We start from the raw sequence: 17,784 nt of genomic DNA, 5'->3' as shown, positions 1-17,784 counted from the left end.
GTCTTCCCACAGAAGTAACTTCATCGTTACATTTTGGGCGCAAATGATGCCCAAAAGCCCAACTGACCGCCCTGTTTGCCGATCAGGGACATGATCTGCACCGCCATTGATGCGACAGCTGACTTTTCTCAAAGTAAGGCTTCAACATGGAATCCACTAAATAGCTGGTGGCCGTTATACTCAGCTAGAAAACGGGAAGAAGCCTTGGAAGGAACATGGAACATGGAACAGCCTTGTAACCACTAAGCCACGGAGATGCGGGTCAGAGTGAACTAGGTGTTGGACCGCGGAGGACATTCTGGCTGAGCTCCGCGCCATAGTGAATTTTTGCATGGTGAGATAGAAAAGATCGGATACGACGAGGAGAGTACCCTCATAGAGAAGTGCAATTTGACGGCGGCCGAAAGGTACCTAGGTAACCAGAAGTGGTTCAAGCTAACTTGCTAACGGCGGATCGATACAGACCACGGAGTAGAGCTGGCATGACCGAACTGGGGCCTGGGGCCCTTTGATGTGGAAGTCACTGGGCGCAGTCACTGGGTGCACCCGCGGGATGGTACGTAGTGGCCATCGGATGCGGGCGATGGTGGAGACAAGGGAGGAGGACGGTTTGTAGTCCTCAGGAAGCGAAGTGAGCTTTTAGTATGTGGTGACCAGGATGATTTCGAGGCGAAAGGAAGAGGCCAGCATTGTGGATAGGTACCAGTACCTTAGTGTTGCTGATTGCCAAGAGAAAAGGGACCTGTTGGCAGCGACAAAAACTGTGGTATGAGCAACTTGAAGGAAGGAGGGAGGAAGGGTGCGAAGAGGCGGCACTGATCTGCGACACGTATTTTGGTAGAGCAGGTGAACAAAGACGACGTTGCTACCATGTAGAAATCAGGGTTGGGCAAGGGGGAGATGTTTCGGAAGCAAGCGCAACGGGATTACGGGCTGCGGCAGGTACCTGCCAGTCGCGTGCTCCTTCCCTCTAGAACTCCGTCAGCGAGTATTATTAGCCTATAGAATTAGGTACTGGTATTATCTGAGGTAGGAAGGAACAAGGAACTCGAATTGGGTGCCTGGAGCCTTTCCTATTAGGGCCTCGTGGTATCTTTCTTCGGCCTTGCCATTGGCCAACCAAGTATGGGTGCGAACCACAAGAGACGTCAGCGTCCAGGCACCGTTCCATACTACCTAGTAGATTGATTCTAGATTTTAAACACCTGAGACGACCGTCTAACTGCTTCAAGTGTACACAGTACACTCGCCTAGCCGCGACTGGGCATGTATTGAGCTCCGAGTCCTTCATGGCTCTTCCGCTGCTTGGAGCGACAGATTTTGAATTTGGAAGCAATCTGAGACGAACGAAATGCACCAGTCGAGTATACCTCTCTTCTCCGCGAAACTCACCAGCTACAGGGACTGCACGAGCCGACTATCCTGAAGCCGGCAGGGTTACAACAGAAGTAGGTATCCGTAGCCTGGGAATGGAGGTGAATTCATGTCACCACAATTTCCGAAACTCGGGAATGATTGACGTCGGCTGTAGGGCTTTGCGAAGCATTCTTCCCTCACGTCGCCCATCTATCTAACCGCCGCATATAGTTCTGATCAACGTTGCATCGTTAGCACGAGGACAATCCTCTGCCAACCTACCGACGACTTGCTCCAACGCCACATGCATGGAAGGATGGGACAAGAGCAAGCCAAAATAAGGGAGATGGCTTGCCTGACAAGTTGTCCTGATGCCCTGCTCAAGCCCTACTCGCGGGCGATAGCCGAGGAGCCTTTGAGCCTTGTTACCATTGGCATAACGCACAGCACAAGCGTCCATTACGCTTCCGCGAGACAGTGTCGCCGGCGTCCCGGAAACTTGTGTCAGGACTTCCGCGAAGAAGCCTAGTATCCACTCTAGAGCTCTGGGAATATGGATCTCCCAAGCTGGTGGATAGTGACCAAACTCTTTCCAGACGGCAAGGCTGAATTCCCGAAATGAGATGGGCTCGTTGTTCTGGATGTAGAACGTTTCGCCTGCCGCTGTTTCGCCCCTTCCGCTACCGTCTTCAAGGTTCAAGTTGCTGAGCCCATTCCGCCAACTTGCTTGCGAACGTAGCAGGTTGTCAATAGCCAGCACATGCGCGTCAGCCACATTACCCACGTAAGTCACATCCCACAGGTTTCTGTCATCTCCGATCCGGAATCGGGTCTCTCCTTTTGCAATGCAAGCGTGGATGGGAGGTATCAGCTGATTGTATCCTTCTCCAAAAATGACCGCGGTCTCAAGACACATGTGGACATGGGATGCTGGGGCCTGCCTTCAGTTCCTTTGCGGCCGCTGGTCTCGAGTTCTCTGTCACTGCTCTAACTGCTGTTGGTAGAGAAACTGTTTGCTGACAGCACCATCCTCTCCGCCATGGCTTTACTTTCACCATAAATGGACGATCTATCAGCGACAGGCCACCTCTCATCGATGTTTGCGTAGGACTGGCTCATGTCGTCGGTTACGACGCAGCAAGTACTCGTCTACACGAGCGCTTTGCACTTGTTCCGTTTTGCTGAATCGACCACATGCCGGGTACCATTGACGTTGATGTGTCTGACGAAACCCTCTAATCGACGAGCATAGCTGTCGCACAGAGTCAGTTCCTTACAACGCGCCGAAGCATATCTTGGAACATGAGGGGAGCACATGTTCTCCATGAAACGTACAGCATCGGCGCAATGACTCGAGGATGGCCCCGTTCGAGCAGGCTTACCGTTCGTTCAATGGCGGTAGATGTCCGACCAAGCTCTTGCGCGCATGCGACACAACTGTATGGTGATAGTGCCCCTTTGGGCCGGAGCCTTGACCCGATTCTCAACGACGATCGAATATGCCCGCGTCACGATATTTACCTTGCTCGTAAGGCTGACAAGCTGGATCGATTGAAGGAGTACACCGGCACAGCAAGAGCAGCAATGACAGCCACGATGTGCGCAGGAACCGTATTGCTATTGTTCTGATGGTATGTTTGCAGCAACCTTCGCATTTAATTCGTACACTGGCGACATCTTTTGATGAGGGTCGTTCAGGATCAACTCCCTACATTTCCTGGCCCAAATGCACCGCCCGGTTCGTCCTGAAGAATTGCGTTGCTATGAATTTGTTAAGCGCCTCGCGGAGACGATCATCAAAGCAGTAGATGCAGGCCTTAGATACGTTTCTTGCATCCAAGTAGGCCTGCTTATCCGGAGAAGATTCAAGGTCTAAAACCGGGGCTACCTAGCATAGGGTTGGTAGCTCTGTCTAATCATACAAGATCTGCATCCGCATTTTCTTTCGAGTATCCTCCGTACCCAGAGACTGCTGTGTGATCACCTCAATCCGTATGCTCCGAAATCAGTCCTCGTCGTCGTCATCAGCATATCGAGGTCCACCTGCTGCCGGTGTCGGCGCGTCAAAGGCGCCACTGGCATATGGAGTTGGTGCGCTGGCGGCGGGGGTTGGGGCATCAAAACCCAGCCGATTATTCTTGAGAGGTTCCTTGTTTGCGTTCTTCGCGAAGCCCGGCGCCGGCGTCGGTGCATCCTGAGGACCAGCTCCTGGCGTGGGAGCACCAAGATACGGCGTATAAGCGTCGTCATCGTAGCGACCCGAGGCCGAAGGGGTGGGAGCAGATATGCCGGGAGTAGGAGCATCGTACGGACGCGCAGCTGGCGTAGGTGCAGAAGCGGCGTTTCCAGGGCCACCCCATGCTGGCGTGCGGGATGAGGAGGTGTAAGCTGGAGTACGTGAACCTGCTGCGAAAGCATCGAAGCCGGAATTTCCGGATGAGCTGAAGCCGTGGTCCGCGCCATAGGGGGTCTTTGCTCCGGCATTCCAAGCTGGTGTGCGGCTGCCTGAGGTTGAGTGATTGCCAGGCCCGCCATAAGAAGTCATGCCACCGCCGCCGTAGGAGGTCTGGGAGCCAGAAGGTCCCTTCCACGCAGGGGTCCGGCCGGACTCGAGGGCAGAACTGCCAGGGCCGCCCCATGCAGGAGTGCGAGATGCTGTACCCCACGCTGGTGTTCGGCCTCCATCCATGACGCCCATAGGGGTTCTGCCTCCGAAACCACTGTCGGGGACGCGAGAGCCCGAGAACCCTGGGCCTGCTCGCATTGCTGACGGCCCGCCGCGATTTCTGATCCAGTCTTCGTATCTGGTTTTATTTTGGGTGTTTGTGCTGGTAAAATGTTAGCTCATAGTCTACCAAACAAGGAGTCTGAGGGGGATGACATACTCCACGACCGAAAGGTCGAATTTACTGATGTTGATCGTCTTGTGCTTCGTCTGGAGTTCGAGTCGCGCCTCACCAGCTGTGGTATCCTTGACAATAGCACGGTGGCCTTTGTAGGTACCTTTATTGATGTGGACGAACTTTCCTTGCAGCGGATCTCGCCCAGGTCGTTGCGGTGGAGCCATCGACATGTCTGGACGCTTCATTTGCAAGGCCGGATTCATTTTGCTCAAATCCGTCGAGGGGGCGGTGATCCGGCCTCCTTTGGCGGCTGTAGTGATGACATTGGTGCAACGGGCCACCCAAATACCCGAGTTTTCAATCCCAAGTTTGTTGTGAGCAAAGACAAATCCTCTGTGGATGTGCAAGATCGTTCCAGACTTGTTTTCACCACCGGACTCCCGTACCACATCGCCAACCCGAATCTCCGAACCATTCTTGTCGGTGGCAACGGCGTTTCTTCGGGCTTCGATCTTCTGGACCTGTGAGGGTATTCTGGTAGTCACCGAGCCGTTTTGATCCAGTATCCGAACAGACTCGCGGTCAGCTCTAATGACACATCCAGCTGTAGTAGGACTGCAAGGGGTTAGCTCCATCGCCAATATACGATTCAGGTGTATACTCACTCAATCTGCACAAGCTCCTGCACATCAAACTTGCTGGCACCTGCTCCGGCACCTCCCGCGCCTGTTGCTTCTCGGAGGTCTTTGCTGAAGACTGTGATTTCTTCATTGCTGTTGTTGGTAAGTACTGTGACTTTGTCATCCTTGATACGAAGGACCATTCCAACTTCGTCGCGATACTTGCTGCCTCCGATGATTTCCACATTGTCACCCTCTCTAAAGCGTTTCCGGAGGCCCTTGACGGGCACCTCAACAAGCTGGCCAGTGAGCTCTCCTTCTGTAACCATGATCGAAACGATGTTGCCAGTCACGGCTTCTGTTCTGCCAACGATACCCTTCTGCTCGCCCTCATAGACTTCAACCTCGTCACCAGGCACGTAGTTGCCTTCAGCTGTTGTATTCCGCAGACTGTGCGCAAGCGATTCAAGATCGAGTAGTTCCGACCCATCGGCGGCAGTCCTTGTAAGCTTGGTGATCTCGTCCAGCCGAGGATTGACATTCTCAGTTATAAGATGCTGCAACTTGAAGTCCTTGATCAAAAAGCCATCTTCATAGAGATCACCTTTGTAAGACCAGCTTCTACCGGTGAGACCTCTGTTCTGTTGGAGAAACCTATCGTGTCTCTTCCTAGCTTCGTTCTCGTTGAAAAGCCGCTGCGGAGGTCTATTTGCGAAAGAATTGACGGGTCCGAAGTTATTTGGGCGTTTGCGTTTGGCGTCTGCAGCGCCAGGTCTGGCTTGATCCTCGTCCATGCCGTAGGTGAGTCTCGGAACCAATCGTACTGTCACTTCCAGACCGTTAGTCTCGACGCTCTCGATCATCCCCAAGTCGCCCTGATAGAGACCACGCTTGATCCGGACGTAACCGCCAACTTCCAGCTCTCTGTTCTTCGTCACTCGCAGCAAGTCCGGCATTTCTTTGACCGGAACGAGGTTCATTTTTGACCTAGGATAGACATCCGCGACGTTCGTCAGAGCATCATCCACGTCAACCTTCCTCCTGGCTTCGACGAAGATGTATCCAGCCATCGGACCATCTCCTCGTTCAAAGGCAGAGCATATCCTCATGGGGTTGCGGCTACCCTGACTCTCGATAAATTTCTTCATGAGTTTGTTAATGATCTCTCGTTCCTTGCCAGCTTTGCATCTGACACCCCAGATACTCGGATCGTTGACATCAGGCATGAGTAAATTTTGCGGAACAAAAGAGCTGTTGCTCAAGGCAGTGGTTGTTCTTCGCCCGTACCTCTCTCTGAATTTTGCCGCTTCTTGCTCTGCGTCCAACGATTGCTGAAGTTGTCTCTGGCGATCCAGTTCTCGATGTCTTCGATCGTCCTGGTCAGCTTCGGGGGGTAGATCATCATCAGGATGTGTGTCTTGTATGAATTCAGGACCAAGATCGTCTTCCTCGGCCTCCAGTTCATCGTCATCTTCGTCGACTTCAGCTTCTTCTTCGAAGAACTGGTTCAGGCCTCTTCTCCTGCGCTTTCGCGGGCGACTAGTAACTGCATCTTCATCCTCTTCGTCGTCTTCTTCTTCGTCTTCATCCTCTTCATCGTCCTCGTTTCCATTCAGGTCTTCCCCTTCGCCTTCATCATCTTCGCCATTGTCTTCCTCCTTTGCATCATCTTCACCTTCAGCCTCATCTTCGTCTGCTGCGACCTCTCGTTCTTCTTTCACAGGAGAGACTGACTTCTTGCCATTCGTCTTCGAGTCGGCGGCCGGTTCGTCCTCGGAAGCAGAGCCACTTCGCTGAGCGGAAACACGTGGCTTCTGGTCGTCATCGTCATCTGCTTCAGCATCGGACCCCATCTCAAGGCCAGGATTAAAGTCATTGTCCGATTCTTCGTCGTCGCCTCCAAAGTCTTGGGTGAGCCATGATTGTCCCGGGGCAGCCATTTTCGCTCGATGGCCTGGAACGGATCCTTCTCTGTGGCGATGGGTGCAGACAGCGGTCTACCTTCCAGTCATGTAAGCTGAAAGAGAAGGTGAGGACAAAAAGAAGCTATTAATGCGAGGGGGATGTTGTCGAGTTGGAGATGTTGTCTAATTTCTAAAAGCGGAGGGCGACTTGGGCTATAGAACTTGAATGTCACCTGCGCTTCGCCAAGACTGGACATTTGGTGTCACGTGCAATACTACTAGTACGTACTAAGTATGTGGTCGTTGCTTTCTTACTCCTATCCTTCACTGACACTTCACCTTCTCTTGGACTTGGATTTCCATGGCGAAGACGACGCCTCAGAACTACAGCCTATACATTTACTTTGCTTTACCTCTTCACGAAGTCTCTGATCATGAAGTGAAGCACTGAAGTATTGGGAGACACACGCAGCTTGGGCATGATCCCCTATCACAGTTCCTGACAAACCAATCTTCAACCAGTTGTGATCTTTCCCTTGTCTACACCACGACACTGAGCATACACTGGCGATTCCTGGGCATGTGATTCGCAGTCTAGAGGACCCATGGTCTCGGCGATCCAGAGCTGTTGGATAGTAGTTGCTGCTCCGAGTCTTTTAGACGCGACAGTGTCTACGAGTTCCCACGTTCACAATCAAGCAGGAGTGCAGCGATCGCCGTATGCTCACGCCGAATCGTGCTCCATCTCGCATGACGCGCTAAGATTCTGGTTGCTGTTCTCATTCAGATGCGCCGCGAGGCAAGTCATGAGTCGAGGGAGCAGAACAGTGTACCAGCCATCAAATGAATCATGTGTAACTCTGCTCCATATTGCAGGGCCGGGATTGCGTCATTTCTAATGCAACAAGTGCGATTGAACTGAGCCAGCATGACTGCAGTGGTCAACCTGGCGAAGAGGTGGACTCAAAAGATTGCCGGTCTTTGGCGAGGCAGATGATTGAGGCCGAGAAGGCCTCGTATCGTTCGCTGTTCGTGAAGAACTGATCGCCCTCTCATGAACAGGCTTTAAATCCGACCGTTTCCCGAGAATCAGCTACGGCACGCGGATCCCATGTGCGCCAATCTCTATGGCACGTTGCGCCAGCGCGCTGCAGATGAGGACGAGCAGAGACTTGACAGCGGAAAGGACTTGTATGGAAGATCCGTGTTCGCACGACATGTTCCGAACCTCCTCGCTATCCTCTGGTGCATACAAGAAGGTGATTGTTTACCATGGAATCTCCCCTCCTTGGTAGAGCTTAACCCCTCCCTCACTCGGGAAATCGGGAAGATGTATGTCCAAGAACTTCCCATTCTGCTCCTTCGTGGCCATGTCCAAAATGTCCAAAACAGCCTTGGATCCCACCTCTACCGGAAGATGGGCGTCCTTGCCACCCAAATCTGTTTTGAGGTACTGCACGAACCAATTAGTAAGGGATGGCCTTGCATTGCAATCAAGAAGTCAAACTCACCCCAGGGCTGATGGCCATGAAGGTGAATCCTTCCTTCTCGTACTGGAAAGCCCACTGGAGGGTCAGCATGTTGAGGGCGGTCTTTGAGATCTTGTACGCCGGCGTGGGAAGCATAGCAATGTATTTTGCCAATGTGAGGGACCCCACTGTCGAGCTCCTGGAAAGGCAGTCAGCAACTGATATCCCTTCTGTCATACTCTTATGTGGATGAGGTGCTTACACATTGACAACAAGCTTCCTGGATCCTTTGCGCAACAGTGGCAGGAACGCGGTAGTGACCCGTTGCGGTCCGTTGACGTTGACATCCAAGGTGCTCATCAGGTCCTGCCTATGATTGGAAGTCTTAGCAAACGCTGCACACCGCAACAGCGCATGGGCTCAGAACCTCACGCGTCAGGAGTGAACCTACATCTCTGAAACGCCACCAGGGGTGAGACTCGCTATGCCTGCATTGTTGACGAGGACATCCAAACCCTGATTGGGACCCAATGCTTTCTCCACCTCGGTCACGGCAGCCTTGATGCTTTCTTCCTTGGTGACCTCGAGAGGTATGAAGGCTACGCGGCCAGGATATTTCTCCGTCAGTTCTGCAAGGCCAGGCGTTTTCGTCCTGGCTGTCGCAGCGATGAAACGGACTTTTTCGACTGGTCTTTCAGCCAGGAGCTTGGTCAGTGATAGGCCAAGACCGCGGGAAGCGCCAGTGATCAGATAAGAAGACATGATTGAAGGTTATCAATTGAAGGTTATCAATTGAAGGTTATCAATTGAAGGTTATCAATTGAAGGTTATCAATTGTATAGACGACAAACGTGGCGTTAGTCCAAGCATACTCAACCCGTCAGGCGTCCTTTATATATGTTCACGAAGTATACTACATACTAGGTATGTAGTGGATATTCGCAGTAGGCTACCCACTCCGAGTCTGTGTACGTACCTACTCACGGAGCCTTTGATGACAAATGCAACCCAAAGTCGGCACCACGGTCTCATAATTCCCCGGACAGTCCCAGGACAAGTCCTGTATAGTAGCCAGTAGTTTCTTCTATAGCGACGATGAGTAGAGTTTATTACCATTCCTCATCAGAGTGTCCTTTTATACTAGAACAGTGTAGGTATATGGTCATTATCAAGATTTCAACTCCTACATGAGTAGGACAAGGAGTACTTTGGCTTATACATAGAATTTGGCGGCTGGCTACTACGGGTACAAATAAAACCGAGTACCCCATCCGCAGAATACTGTGTACCCACTGTGTCGCCATTTTCAAGGAATTACTCGATCGAATCCCGGTTGTTGCGCCCGTGCCAGATTGAGGAGTGACTCATCATTGATATTTGGGTTTCTCGGTTTTGTTGAAACAAGCTGCTACGTACCGGCATGCATTCGTCGACCAAGGACACAATATCTGTTCGACAATAGAGCGTACAGAGACATGTCATAGTACTACTAGTATGAATATAACTGAAGAGCAGAGAATCCCCCCGAGAGATGGCGATGCATGTGATTGGCATTCTGGCACTCGCAGGTCATCTCACTATAGTACTACTATACAATGCGCAGGCTTGATTCGCTGCGCATATCACTAATTACATCAAACCTGTTGTCTTTTACTAATTAATCAACACGTCGCTGGACAACATGGTGCCTTGACGGCCACCCACAAAGGTGAGAGCATCGTTCAACAAGTTAGACACAGTGGCCTTTGGCCCGGCCAGAATATCTTCCGAAGCCGGTCTCGCTCCACATCTTATTACTACTAGTACTCCCTTCAAGCTTCTCACCTCACTTGACGCATTATTAGGTACTCAATCGTGCCATCGGATATCTCCATAAGCCTCCACAAGCCTCCACAACCGCATCGCCCAGCTGTTGGATGCGAACGATAAAGCAAAGGCCGATAAGGGCAGGCGGGACATTGTCTGTCTAGCACTACTAGTCTCTCAAGAGCTGGCGTGCGGTGATAGATAAGAGCAATCGAACCTCCAACCAGACCCTTTGAGACCGATTTGCGCAAATGCATCTCATTTGCTACGCGGTCGTTGTCGCTCCTGACCTGGTTTCTGGTGGACAACGATCGACTCCTGCAACACGATGTTGTTTTCTATAAGTGATGATGCTTCGGCTTGCTTCTTTTGGGTTTGCAGGCTTCATCGGTAGTACTTTCTCCCCTCGAGCGTCTGGCTAATTCTACTCATCTGCTCCTTCCGAGCGTCTTATTTTCAGGACTCTGTCAAGAACCATTCTTCGGCCGAGTTCGCCCTACACGCCAAACCAGAGATATTCGCGTGTGTTCCCTCAAGATGGTAAAGGCACCGTGGCAAGAAGTTGCCAAACAGGCACAGTTGCTACGTGACAAGTCGATTGACCAAATCCAACCCCCCGTCCCAGAGGTTCCGAGCCCAGCGGAACTGCCTCTGAACGTAACCTCTATTCCACGGAAGCTGCTGGACGAAGCAGAATTGAAGATCACAGAATCTCCTCCAGAAGAACTGCTAAAGTCTTTGGCATCGGGCGAGCTGAGCAGCGTCGATGTCACCACCGCCTTCTTGCGCCGTGCAGGCATTGCCCAGAAACTGGTATGTCGCCAGTCACGTTTGTGACCGAGTTTGGTTCTATCATCTGCAAGACCATGTTCGAGCCTGTCCGTTTTGCACATTCTTCGTGGATACGCGGGCCCCCTGATCATAGGTAAATGACTAACAAGGCCCATTCAGACAAACTGTGTGACGGAGGTACTCCCGCACCAGGCGATTCAACGGGCCAAGTATCTGGACGAGTATCTAGCGACGCAGAAAAAGCCTATCGGCCCGCTGCACGGCCTCCCCATCAGCGTCAAAGAGCACATCGGCATGAAGGGGCTTACCCACACCGGCGGCTTCGTTGGGTGGTGGGATCACGTGGCGCCCGAGGACGCCCATATTTTGCAGTTACTCCAGAACGCAGGATGTGTGCTGTACGTGCGGACCACAGAGCCGCAATGCCTCATGCACCTGGAGACATCGAACAACCTTTACGGCGTCACGGTAAACCCGTACAACCGCACCCTGACTCCCGGAGGTAGTTCAGGGGGCGAAGGAGCGCTCATCGGGCTGAAGGGCAGTCCACTGGGCATCGGCACCGACATTGGCGGCAGCATTCGCGCACCAGCAGCGAATTGTGGCATCTGGGGGTTCCGTCCGTCATCGTACCGGCTTCCGACGGGCGGATTGACCGCGCCCATGGCTGGCCAAGAACAGATTGTCGGTGTGATCGGACCCCTCAGCGCCAGTTTCGAGGGCTGTCACATCTTCATCAAGACCCTGATCGATCAGAAACCGTGGCTGGATGACCCGTCGCTGCTGCCCATGCCTTGGAAGTTCACCCCAGCCAGCCAGAAAGAGGACAGTGTCGGTGACAGCTATCTACGCAAACCGGATGGCTCCAAGAAACTCAAAATCGGCGTGCTCTGGTCCGACGGCGTCGTCAAGCCGCATCCGCCCGTCATCCGCGCGCTGCGTGACCTCACGTCCAAACTGCAAGCCAACAAGTCCGACACCACGATTGAGTTCGTGGATTGGCAACCGTACCGCCATGACCAGGCCTGGGAAATCATCTCAAGCCTCTACTTCGCCGACGGGGCCACGCAGGACCGCGCAGCCATCGCGGAGAGCGGCGAACCCTGGCTACCTCTGACGGAGTTCATCATCAACGAACAGCCCGGCGTGCCGAAGCGCGAGTATTCCATCTCCGAGGTCTGGCAGCTGACGTTGCAGAGGGAAGAGTACCGCGCCGCATATGCCAAAGTGTGGAACGAGTCCTCCAAGGCAAAAGTGTGGGGTGACTCCGCGTCCGCCAAAGACACCACCTCTCCCGGCCCCGAGCATGACTATCCGGTAGATGTCATCCTCTGCCCTGTCGGTCCCGGTGCCGCGCCGCCGCTCAACCACGCGAGATACTGGGGCTACACGTCCCAATGGAACCTGCTGGACTATCCGGCCATGGTGTTTCCCGTGACCCAAGTCGATCCCGCCCTCGACCAGCCCGAGAAGGACTACACGCCGCTCAACGCCCAGGACGAGTGGAATCACAAGCTCTACTCGCCGGACAAGTATGTCGATGCTCCTGTCTCGTTGCAGCTCGTCGGGAGGCGCTATGATGATGAGAAGGTGTTTGAGGCCATGGAGGTGATCAAGAGCGTGGTTGGGGGCCAGTTGCCTCTTGAACCGTTCAGATAGACCGTGGATAGACCGTGGATAGACCGTAGATAGACTTACAAAGTGTGGTTCTGGTCTAATCACTTCAATGTCGAAATTCAGGTCCGGGGTTCCCATCTTGTATTCTGTTACGAGGTTCTTTCTTCCATGCCGTAGTGTTATAGTTTTACTTTTCCAAGCGCAGAAAGAGAGAGACACCGTCTTGCTGCTCATACTTTAGAGAGAATAGTAGAAGTAAAGTCACCAGTGCCTAATGTATGTATTGACTCTGTGTACAAGTTCGAGGTGCAAGCGGCTTCGATATGTCGACCGGCACAAAAGCGCAGTGTTCATGTCTAGATCATTCGGCTATGTTGTCAACTCTCAACCCAGTTCTACACGGTATAGCTCATTTAACGATGGCGGGTTGTCATAAGCCCCATGTTCTCACAGTTTACAGTCTGAGGCCCAAGTTGACATGCACTGCCTTTGTCTGCGAGTATGCTGCAAGACCGGCCTCACCCAACTCCCGACCGATACCACTCTGCTTGACACCTCCGAACGGTATCCGGAAGTCGGAGTCGTTGGAGCTGTTGATCCATACCATTCCAGCCTCGATGCGCGCGGCCACACGGTGGGCCCGCTCAATGTTGGACGTGAACACGGCACTACCTAGACCGTAGGTTGTGTCATTGGCCATGTGGATGGCTTCGGCTTCGTCTTTGAAGGAGGCAACCACCACGAACGGGCCAAAAATTTCCTCGCGGTAGATCTTCATGTCCTCCTTGACCTGCGTGAAGATGGTAGGCTCGACGAAGAAGCCCTTACCATCGCCGACGTTCTTGTGCGGGACACCGCCGGAGACCAAGGTGGCGCCTTCAGACTTGCCACTTTCAATGTAGCTCAGGACTCGCTCGTATTGGGCTTTGGTGACCTGGGGTCCTTGGAAGGTGTCGTCGTGGAAAGGGTCGCCGACCTTGGAGGTCTCCTGGACCACCTTTTTGAAGATCTCGACGAATTTGTCGTAAATACCTTCTTGAACAATGACACGGGACGTGGCTGTGCAAATCTGGCCTTGGTTGGACATGATACCGATGTGTGCCCATTTGGCCGCTTGCTCGAGATCGGCGTCGTCGAAGACCAGCAGCGGGGACTTGCCGCCAGTTTCCAGGGTGATGTTTTTCATGTTGATGCTGGCTGTCTTCATGATTTGTTTGCCAGTGAAGGTGCTTCCTGTAAAGGCGATCTTGTCCACGTCCATGTGGGCGGCCAGGGCGTGGCCGGCTACTCTACCATGGCCGTTGACGATGTTGATCACACCAGGAGGGAAGACCTCTGGGATGAGGGAGGCAAGGTAGAGGATTGAGACAGGGGTCTGTTCGGCAGGCTTGAGAACGATGGTGTTGCCGCAAGCAAGGGCTGGGCCCAGCTTCCATGCAGCCATCGCGAGAGGATAGTTCCAAGGAATGATCTGAGCACAAACACCAATGGGTTGCTTGAGGGTGTATGCGAATTTCTGGGCGGTGCTCGGGATGGTCTCTCCGTGAATCTTGTCTGCCCACCCAGCATAGTATTTGAGTGTACCGATGACCTCTCCCATATCATCATTGAATGCCACACTGTACGGTTTACCGTTGTCCCATGTCTCCAGCGTCGCAAGCGTCTCTCTGTGGGCCTCCAAGAGATCTGCGAATTTGTACATCAGAGCACCACGGTCGGTGGCGGGGAGGTCGCGCCAGGAAGGGTCGTTGAAGGCGGCCCGGGCAGCTTTCACAGCCTTGTCAATGTCGTCGGCAGAGGCAGCCTCGACGGAGCAGATCTCCGATTCATCTCTGTTCGAGGTCAGGTTAGTGATATTGCGAATCTAGCAGAGACTGGCCTGGAGAGACTCACGTGGGGTTGATGCTGGTGATTTTGTCACCCGAGCTTGACTTCACAAACTCATTGTTGATGAACAGGCCCGTAGGCAGAGTGATCTTCTTGCCATTGGGAGCAGTGAGGTCGACTTTCAGATCCGCCATTTTGAAGGACTTCTGGGTAGTGCTTGAAAGAAGCCGCAGCGCAGGAAGTATGTGGCTTGAACGGTGGGAAAGGCTGCAGGCTTTCAGACTATTCGTAGCACAAGACCTTGTCAGGAAAGCGAACATGTACTTGTGTAGGTAGAGATGGGGGACGATAGAAAAATGCAAGGAGATGGGGAATCAATGGGCTAATGGGGAACTCGGACTTGTCCAACGATTAGCAACCGTGACCTATCCAGGTCCCTAGATGACAGAATACCTGGTGTACAAAGAAGGCGCCCCAACTAGACGGCCACTTCTATGCCTTGCGATAGGCCGATCAATAGACTGGGCGCCCCTTCCGGCGGGTCTTGGTACCTTAGGATATCTTAGGCAGGTCTCAATTCACTACTGTGTTACGGAGAAGATTTCGCAATTCCAATGTAATCAAGATAGGGGACTGATAATCGACCCCGGGCTGGAGGGTTGGTAGGGGTAGATATGGGTCGCCGAGCTCATCGGATCCCGATTGACAAATAGATAAGAGGGGCCAGATGGAGGGGCAAAGCTGCAGTCGCCCAGAGAAACAGGGTCTGGCTTTTATCAGTAACACCAGTCGATAACAATAACGCGTTGTGAAATGAGGGGCACTCAGCTCTTTGTCAAATGAGGAGTTCTCCGGCTTAGGTTTCCTGTTCAGGTGAAGCTGTTCCTACCGTCGACTACACTGCATCAGGTGCGTCTAAGCATGTCAATTGGTGCCCTTTCGAACGACCGTTATCAGTGCTGCCTATGGACCACCATAATCTGTTATGGATGATGCCTGGGAGGAGAAGATATATGACTGGCTGCGAGAACGGAGAGAGTGTGGCAGTCATCTGATGCCGCTTGTGTGAGCAGCATGATAGTCACTGCAGCCGGTCATATTGCAATCGCTGATGAGCTGCTACACATCTGGCATTTCTGCATACCTGCTGTAGGCCCTAATAACCCTCGCAGGATCACCTAGCAAATGTCCTCAGCAGGCACAGAAAACGTGTTCTGATGTTGTCACTGCCAGTGCCTCGTGCTGATTTCTGGTCACTCAGACAGTTCTCGCTCCGCCGCCGGTCCCCTTTGAGGCCGTGACCCATTGCCGATGCTGCCTGGAAGGGGGACAATTGTGCACTTCTTCTGGTTCACAAACCCTGTCAGGTCACAGCTGTGAGTTGTTTAGCTGTTCGTCTTCCGCCAGATGCTTGAAATCAGTCTGTATTGGCCTTGCCCTCGCCGACTCCGTTTTCGTCCCTGCGCAAGCCATTGGTTGCCCCATTGGTAGCCACATCGACATCTGCCGCCGTTTCGTCACCTTCACCGTCGACATCCGACTCATATCCATCCTTTGCAGCACCACGACCAAGTGACAGTGGCTCCCCAGCCAATTGAAGAATGAACTCCCATTCTGTAGGGGTGACTGAAGAAACACTGAGTCGACTCTGCTTGAGCATCTGCATGTCTTGCAAAACCCCACTAGGGTGAGCCAACGACCTCAGCGTCTTGAGAGTGATCAGGTCGTCGAATTTCTTGACGAATTCGACGTGGACGACATCCCATTTAGGCTTGGAGCGGTCCGACTTTGGGTCGTAATAAGGATGGTTAGGATCAAAAGCAGATTCATCAACAGTGTGTTCTCCCACGATACGCATAACTCCAGCAATGCCCGGGACCTTGCAGTTCGAATGGTAGAAGAAGGCGAGATCCCCCTTGCGCATTGCCCGCATATTGTTCCGCGCGACCGGGTTGCGGACACCTGGAGAATATAAGCCCCAACTCATCTAGCACGAGAACAACGCAACGGAAGACATACCGTCCCATGGCTCCGGTTCTGTTCTTTCCATCAAATCATCAATAGAGAACTTGACATCATGGCCTTTCTCAAGCCGAGACTCTGGTTCGGCTTTCATGAGCCAATACTGAATATCCGTGTCGACGTTCTCTTTATTCTCTCCACTTGAAGTTGCATTGCTATTGATGTTGACAATAGGATGATTGGATCCATTGGACAGATGGCTTTCGGGTCCGCTCTTGACCTTCGGCGGTCTTCCACGTCGCTTTGGAGTTTGCGGAGAACTGGTTGTTTTCAAGGCGGACTCGAGAGTTGGGGCATGGCTCGCAGAAGAGGCAGTCCCTACAAGCAAGAGTTAGCAATGTCCATAATGCTACTGATATTTATCCAAGCGAGAATATTGATCGCTCCTAAGTGGTCAGTCCGAAATAAACTTACCAGTGCGCCTCGGTCCAGCAGCTTTCTTCGAGGTAGTTGTAGAGGATTTGCCTTTAGCGGTGCGAGCAGCAGCAGTATCTGCACGGGACGGGAGACCAACCTTCTTCCGTGGTTGGGGGTGTCTGGTAAAATCGTACTTTGGTTCGCTGACAGAAGTTCTTCTGGGACGGCCGGAAGGAGAGAGAGCCGCAGGTATGTTGGAGGGTTCAGAGGTGATGGAGCCTATACGGACCTTCTTCGCGGGGGTGGTTTTGGCGGCGGAAGTAGCCTTGCGCTTCTTTGGGGGCATGATGAGTGTAGAATCAGATTATCGAGAGGATTGGTGAGTCTATCGAGCCTAGAGAAGAAGTGGTGATCTCGTTGTCGAGGGGAAGTCAGTGCAGTGGGATAGATCCGCTGTTTCGAAGTTTGCTATGCCAATAATGTTAATGAGGGTTCAAACAGACGCGTCGCGTAGGTGAAATTTAGGGCGCGGGGAAAACCGAATTACGTTAGTACTGCAGTGGCACGTAGAAAGGGCACGCAGCAAAGCAGTGGAAGTCACTTATCGATCGATACCTGTATGCATCCACTTTACTGCTTCGACTTCGAGTAGTATGATAAAGCGACTTTTATACGTAGTGAGATGGAGAGATTGATTTCATCTCTTGGTTCTTATTCACTCGATCGAGTAGCAACAGTGCTAGTAATTTGTTCAGTATAGCAGGTCTAAGAGAACGCCCCGTCTAAGCAAATGAGAAAGGGGAGGCATAGATCTCTCCTTCGAGCCATACACAAACAAATAACGGTCGGCACACTCTTATGTTTTGATATAACACTAATAGTATCGTGGCAGATGATATCGTAGAGGGCAGAGGGTCAGTCAAGCTCACCGGCCACCTCCCCAGCACGAGCTATATTTTTTGTCCTTGCTGCCGCCAACATGCGCGACCTTTAACACCGAGAGAACCCTGCCCTCCTATATCTGGTGTCTTCTACATTCCGCGCTTACAGCATGAATTCAAGATTCAGATGATCGTACGATCCCCTCCATAGCAGAATCACGTTTTACGTACCCAGCCGTTGGCTGGAGAAGGATTGCCGGAATGCCCGACAATACTAAAGACGGTCAACC

The 17,784-nt window shown here is 52.5% G+C and overlaps 6 protein-coding genes across 6 annotated transcripts; 1 reads left to right on the top strand and 5 right to left on the bottom strand.

The window, feature by feature from the left end:
- Nucleotides 1-1,570: 1,570 nt before the first annotated feature.
- Nucleotides 1,571-2,272, bottom strand: A1O1_01090 (uncharacterized protein; the record flags this gene model as incomplete). Its single annotated transcript, XM_007722004.1, has 1 exon — nt 1,571-2,272. The coding sequence occupies one exon, from the start codon at nt 2,270-2,272 to the stop codon at nt 1,571-1,573; it is 702 nt and encodes a 233-aa protein (XP_007720194.1).
- A 1,089-nt stretch (nt 2,273-3,361) lies between these two features.
- A1O1_01089 (uncharacterized protein) lies at nt 3,362-6,759 on the bottom strand (the record flags this gene model as incomplete). The annotated part of the gene is made up of 3 exons (XM_007722003.1): nt 3,362-4,184; nt 4,242-4,814; nt 4,865-6,759. 3 exons carry the CDS (start codon nt 6,757-6,759, stop codon nt 3,362-3,364), a joined length of 3,291 nt encoding a protein of 1,096 aa, XP_007720193.1.
- Nucleotides 6,760-7,990: 1,231 nt separating this feature from the next.
- Nucleotides 7,991-8,954, bottom strand: A1O1_01088 (uncharacterized protein; the record flags this gene model as incomplete). The annotated part of the gene is made up of 4 exons (XM_007722002.1): nt 7,991-8,176; nt 8,235-8,391; nt 8,455-8,562; nt 8,644-8,954. The coding sequence occupies 4 exons, from the start codon at nt 8,952-8,954 to the stop codon at nt 7,991-7,993; spliced, it is 762 nt and encodes a 253-aa protein (XP_007720192.1).
- A 1,581-nt stretch (nt 8,955-10,535) lies between these two features.
- A1O1_01087 (uncharacterized protein) lies at nt 10,536-12,449 on the top strand (the record flags this gene model as incomplete). The annotated part of the gene is made up of 2 exons (XM_007722001.1): nt 10,536-10,811; nt 10,950-12,449. 2 exons carry the CDS (start codon nt 10,536-10,538, stop codon nt 12,447-12,449), a joined length of 1,776 nt encoding a protein of 591 aa, XP_007720191.1.
- Nucleotides 12,450-12,861: 412 nt separating this feature from the next.
- On the bottom strand, nt 12,862-14,428 carry A1O1_01086 (aldehyde dehydrogenase (NAD+); the record flags this gene model as incomplete). The annotated part of the gene is made up of 2 exons (XM_007722000.1): nt 12,862-14,239; nt 14,301-14,428. The coding sequence occupies 2 exons, from the start codon at nt 14,426-14,428 to the stop codon at nt 12,862-12,864; spliced, it is 1,506 nt and encodes a 501-aa protein (XP_007720190.1).
- Nucleotides 14,429-15,651: 1,223 nt separating this feature from the next.
- On the bottom strand, nt 15,652-16,959 carry A1O1_01085 (uncharacterized protein; the record flags this gene model as incomplete). Its single annotated transcript, XM_007721999.1, has 3 exons — nt 15,652-16,196; nt 16,254-16,574; nt 16,671-16,959. The coding sequence occupies 3 exons, from the start codon at nt 16,957-16,959 to the stop codon at nt 15,652-15,654; spliced, it is 1,155 nt and encodes a 384-aa protein (XP_007720189.1).
- Nucleotides 16,960-17,784: the final 825 nt, after the last annotated feature.

Source organism: Capronia coronata, assembly GCF_000585585.1.
Source record: "Capronia coronata CBS 617.96 chromosome Unknown acBCG-supercont1.1, whole genome shotgun sequence".
Lineage (NCBI taxonomy): Eukaryota > Fungi > Ascomycota > Eurotiomycetes > Chaetothyriales > Herpotrichiellaceae > Capronia > Capronia coronata.
This window is presented reverse-complemented; position numbering and strand designations above follow the sequence as displayed.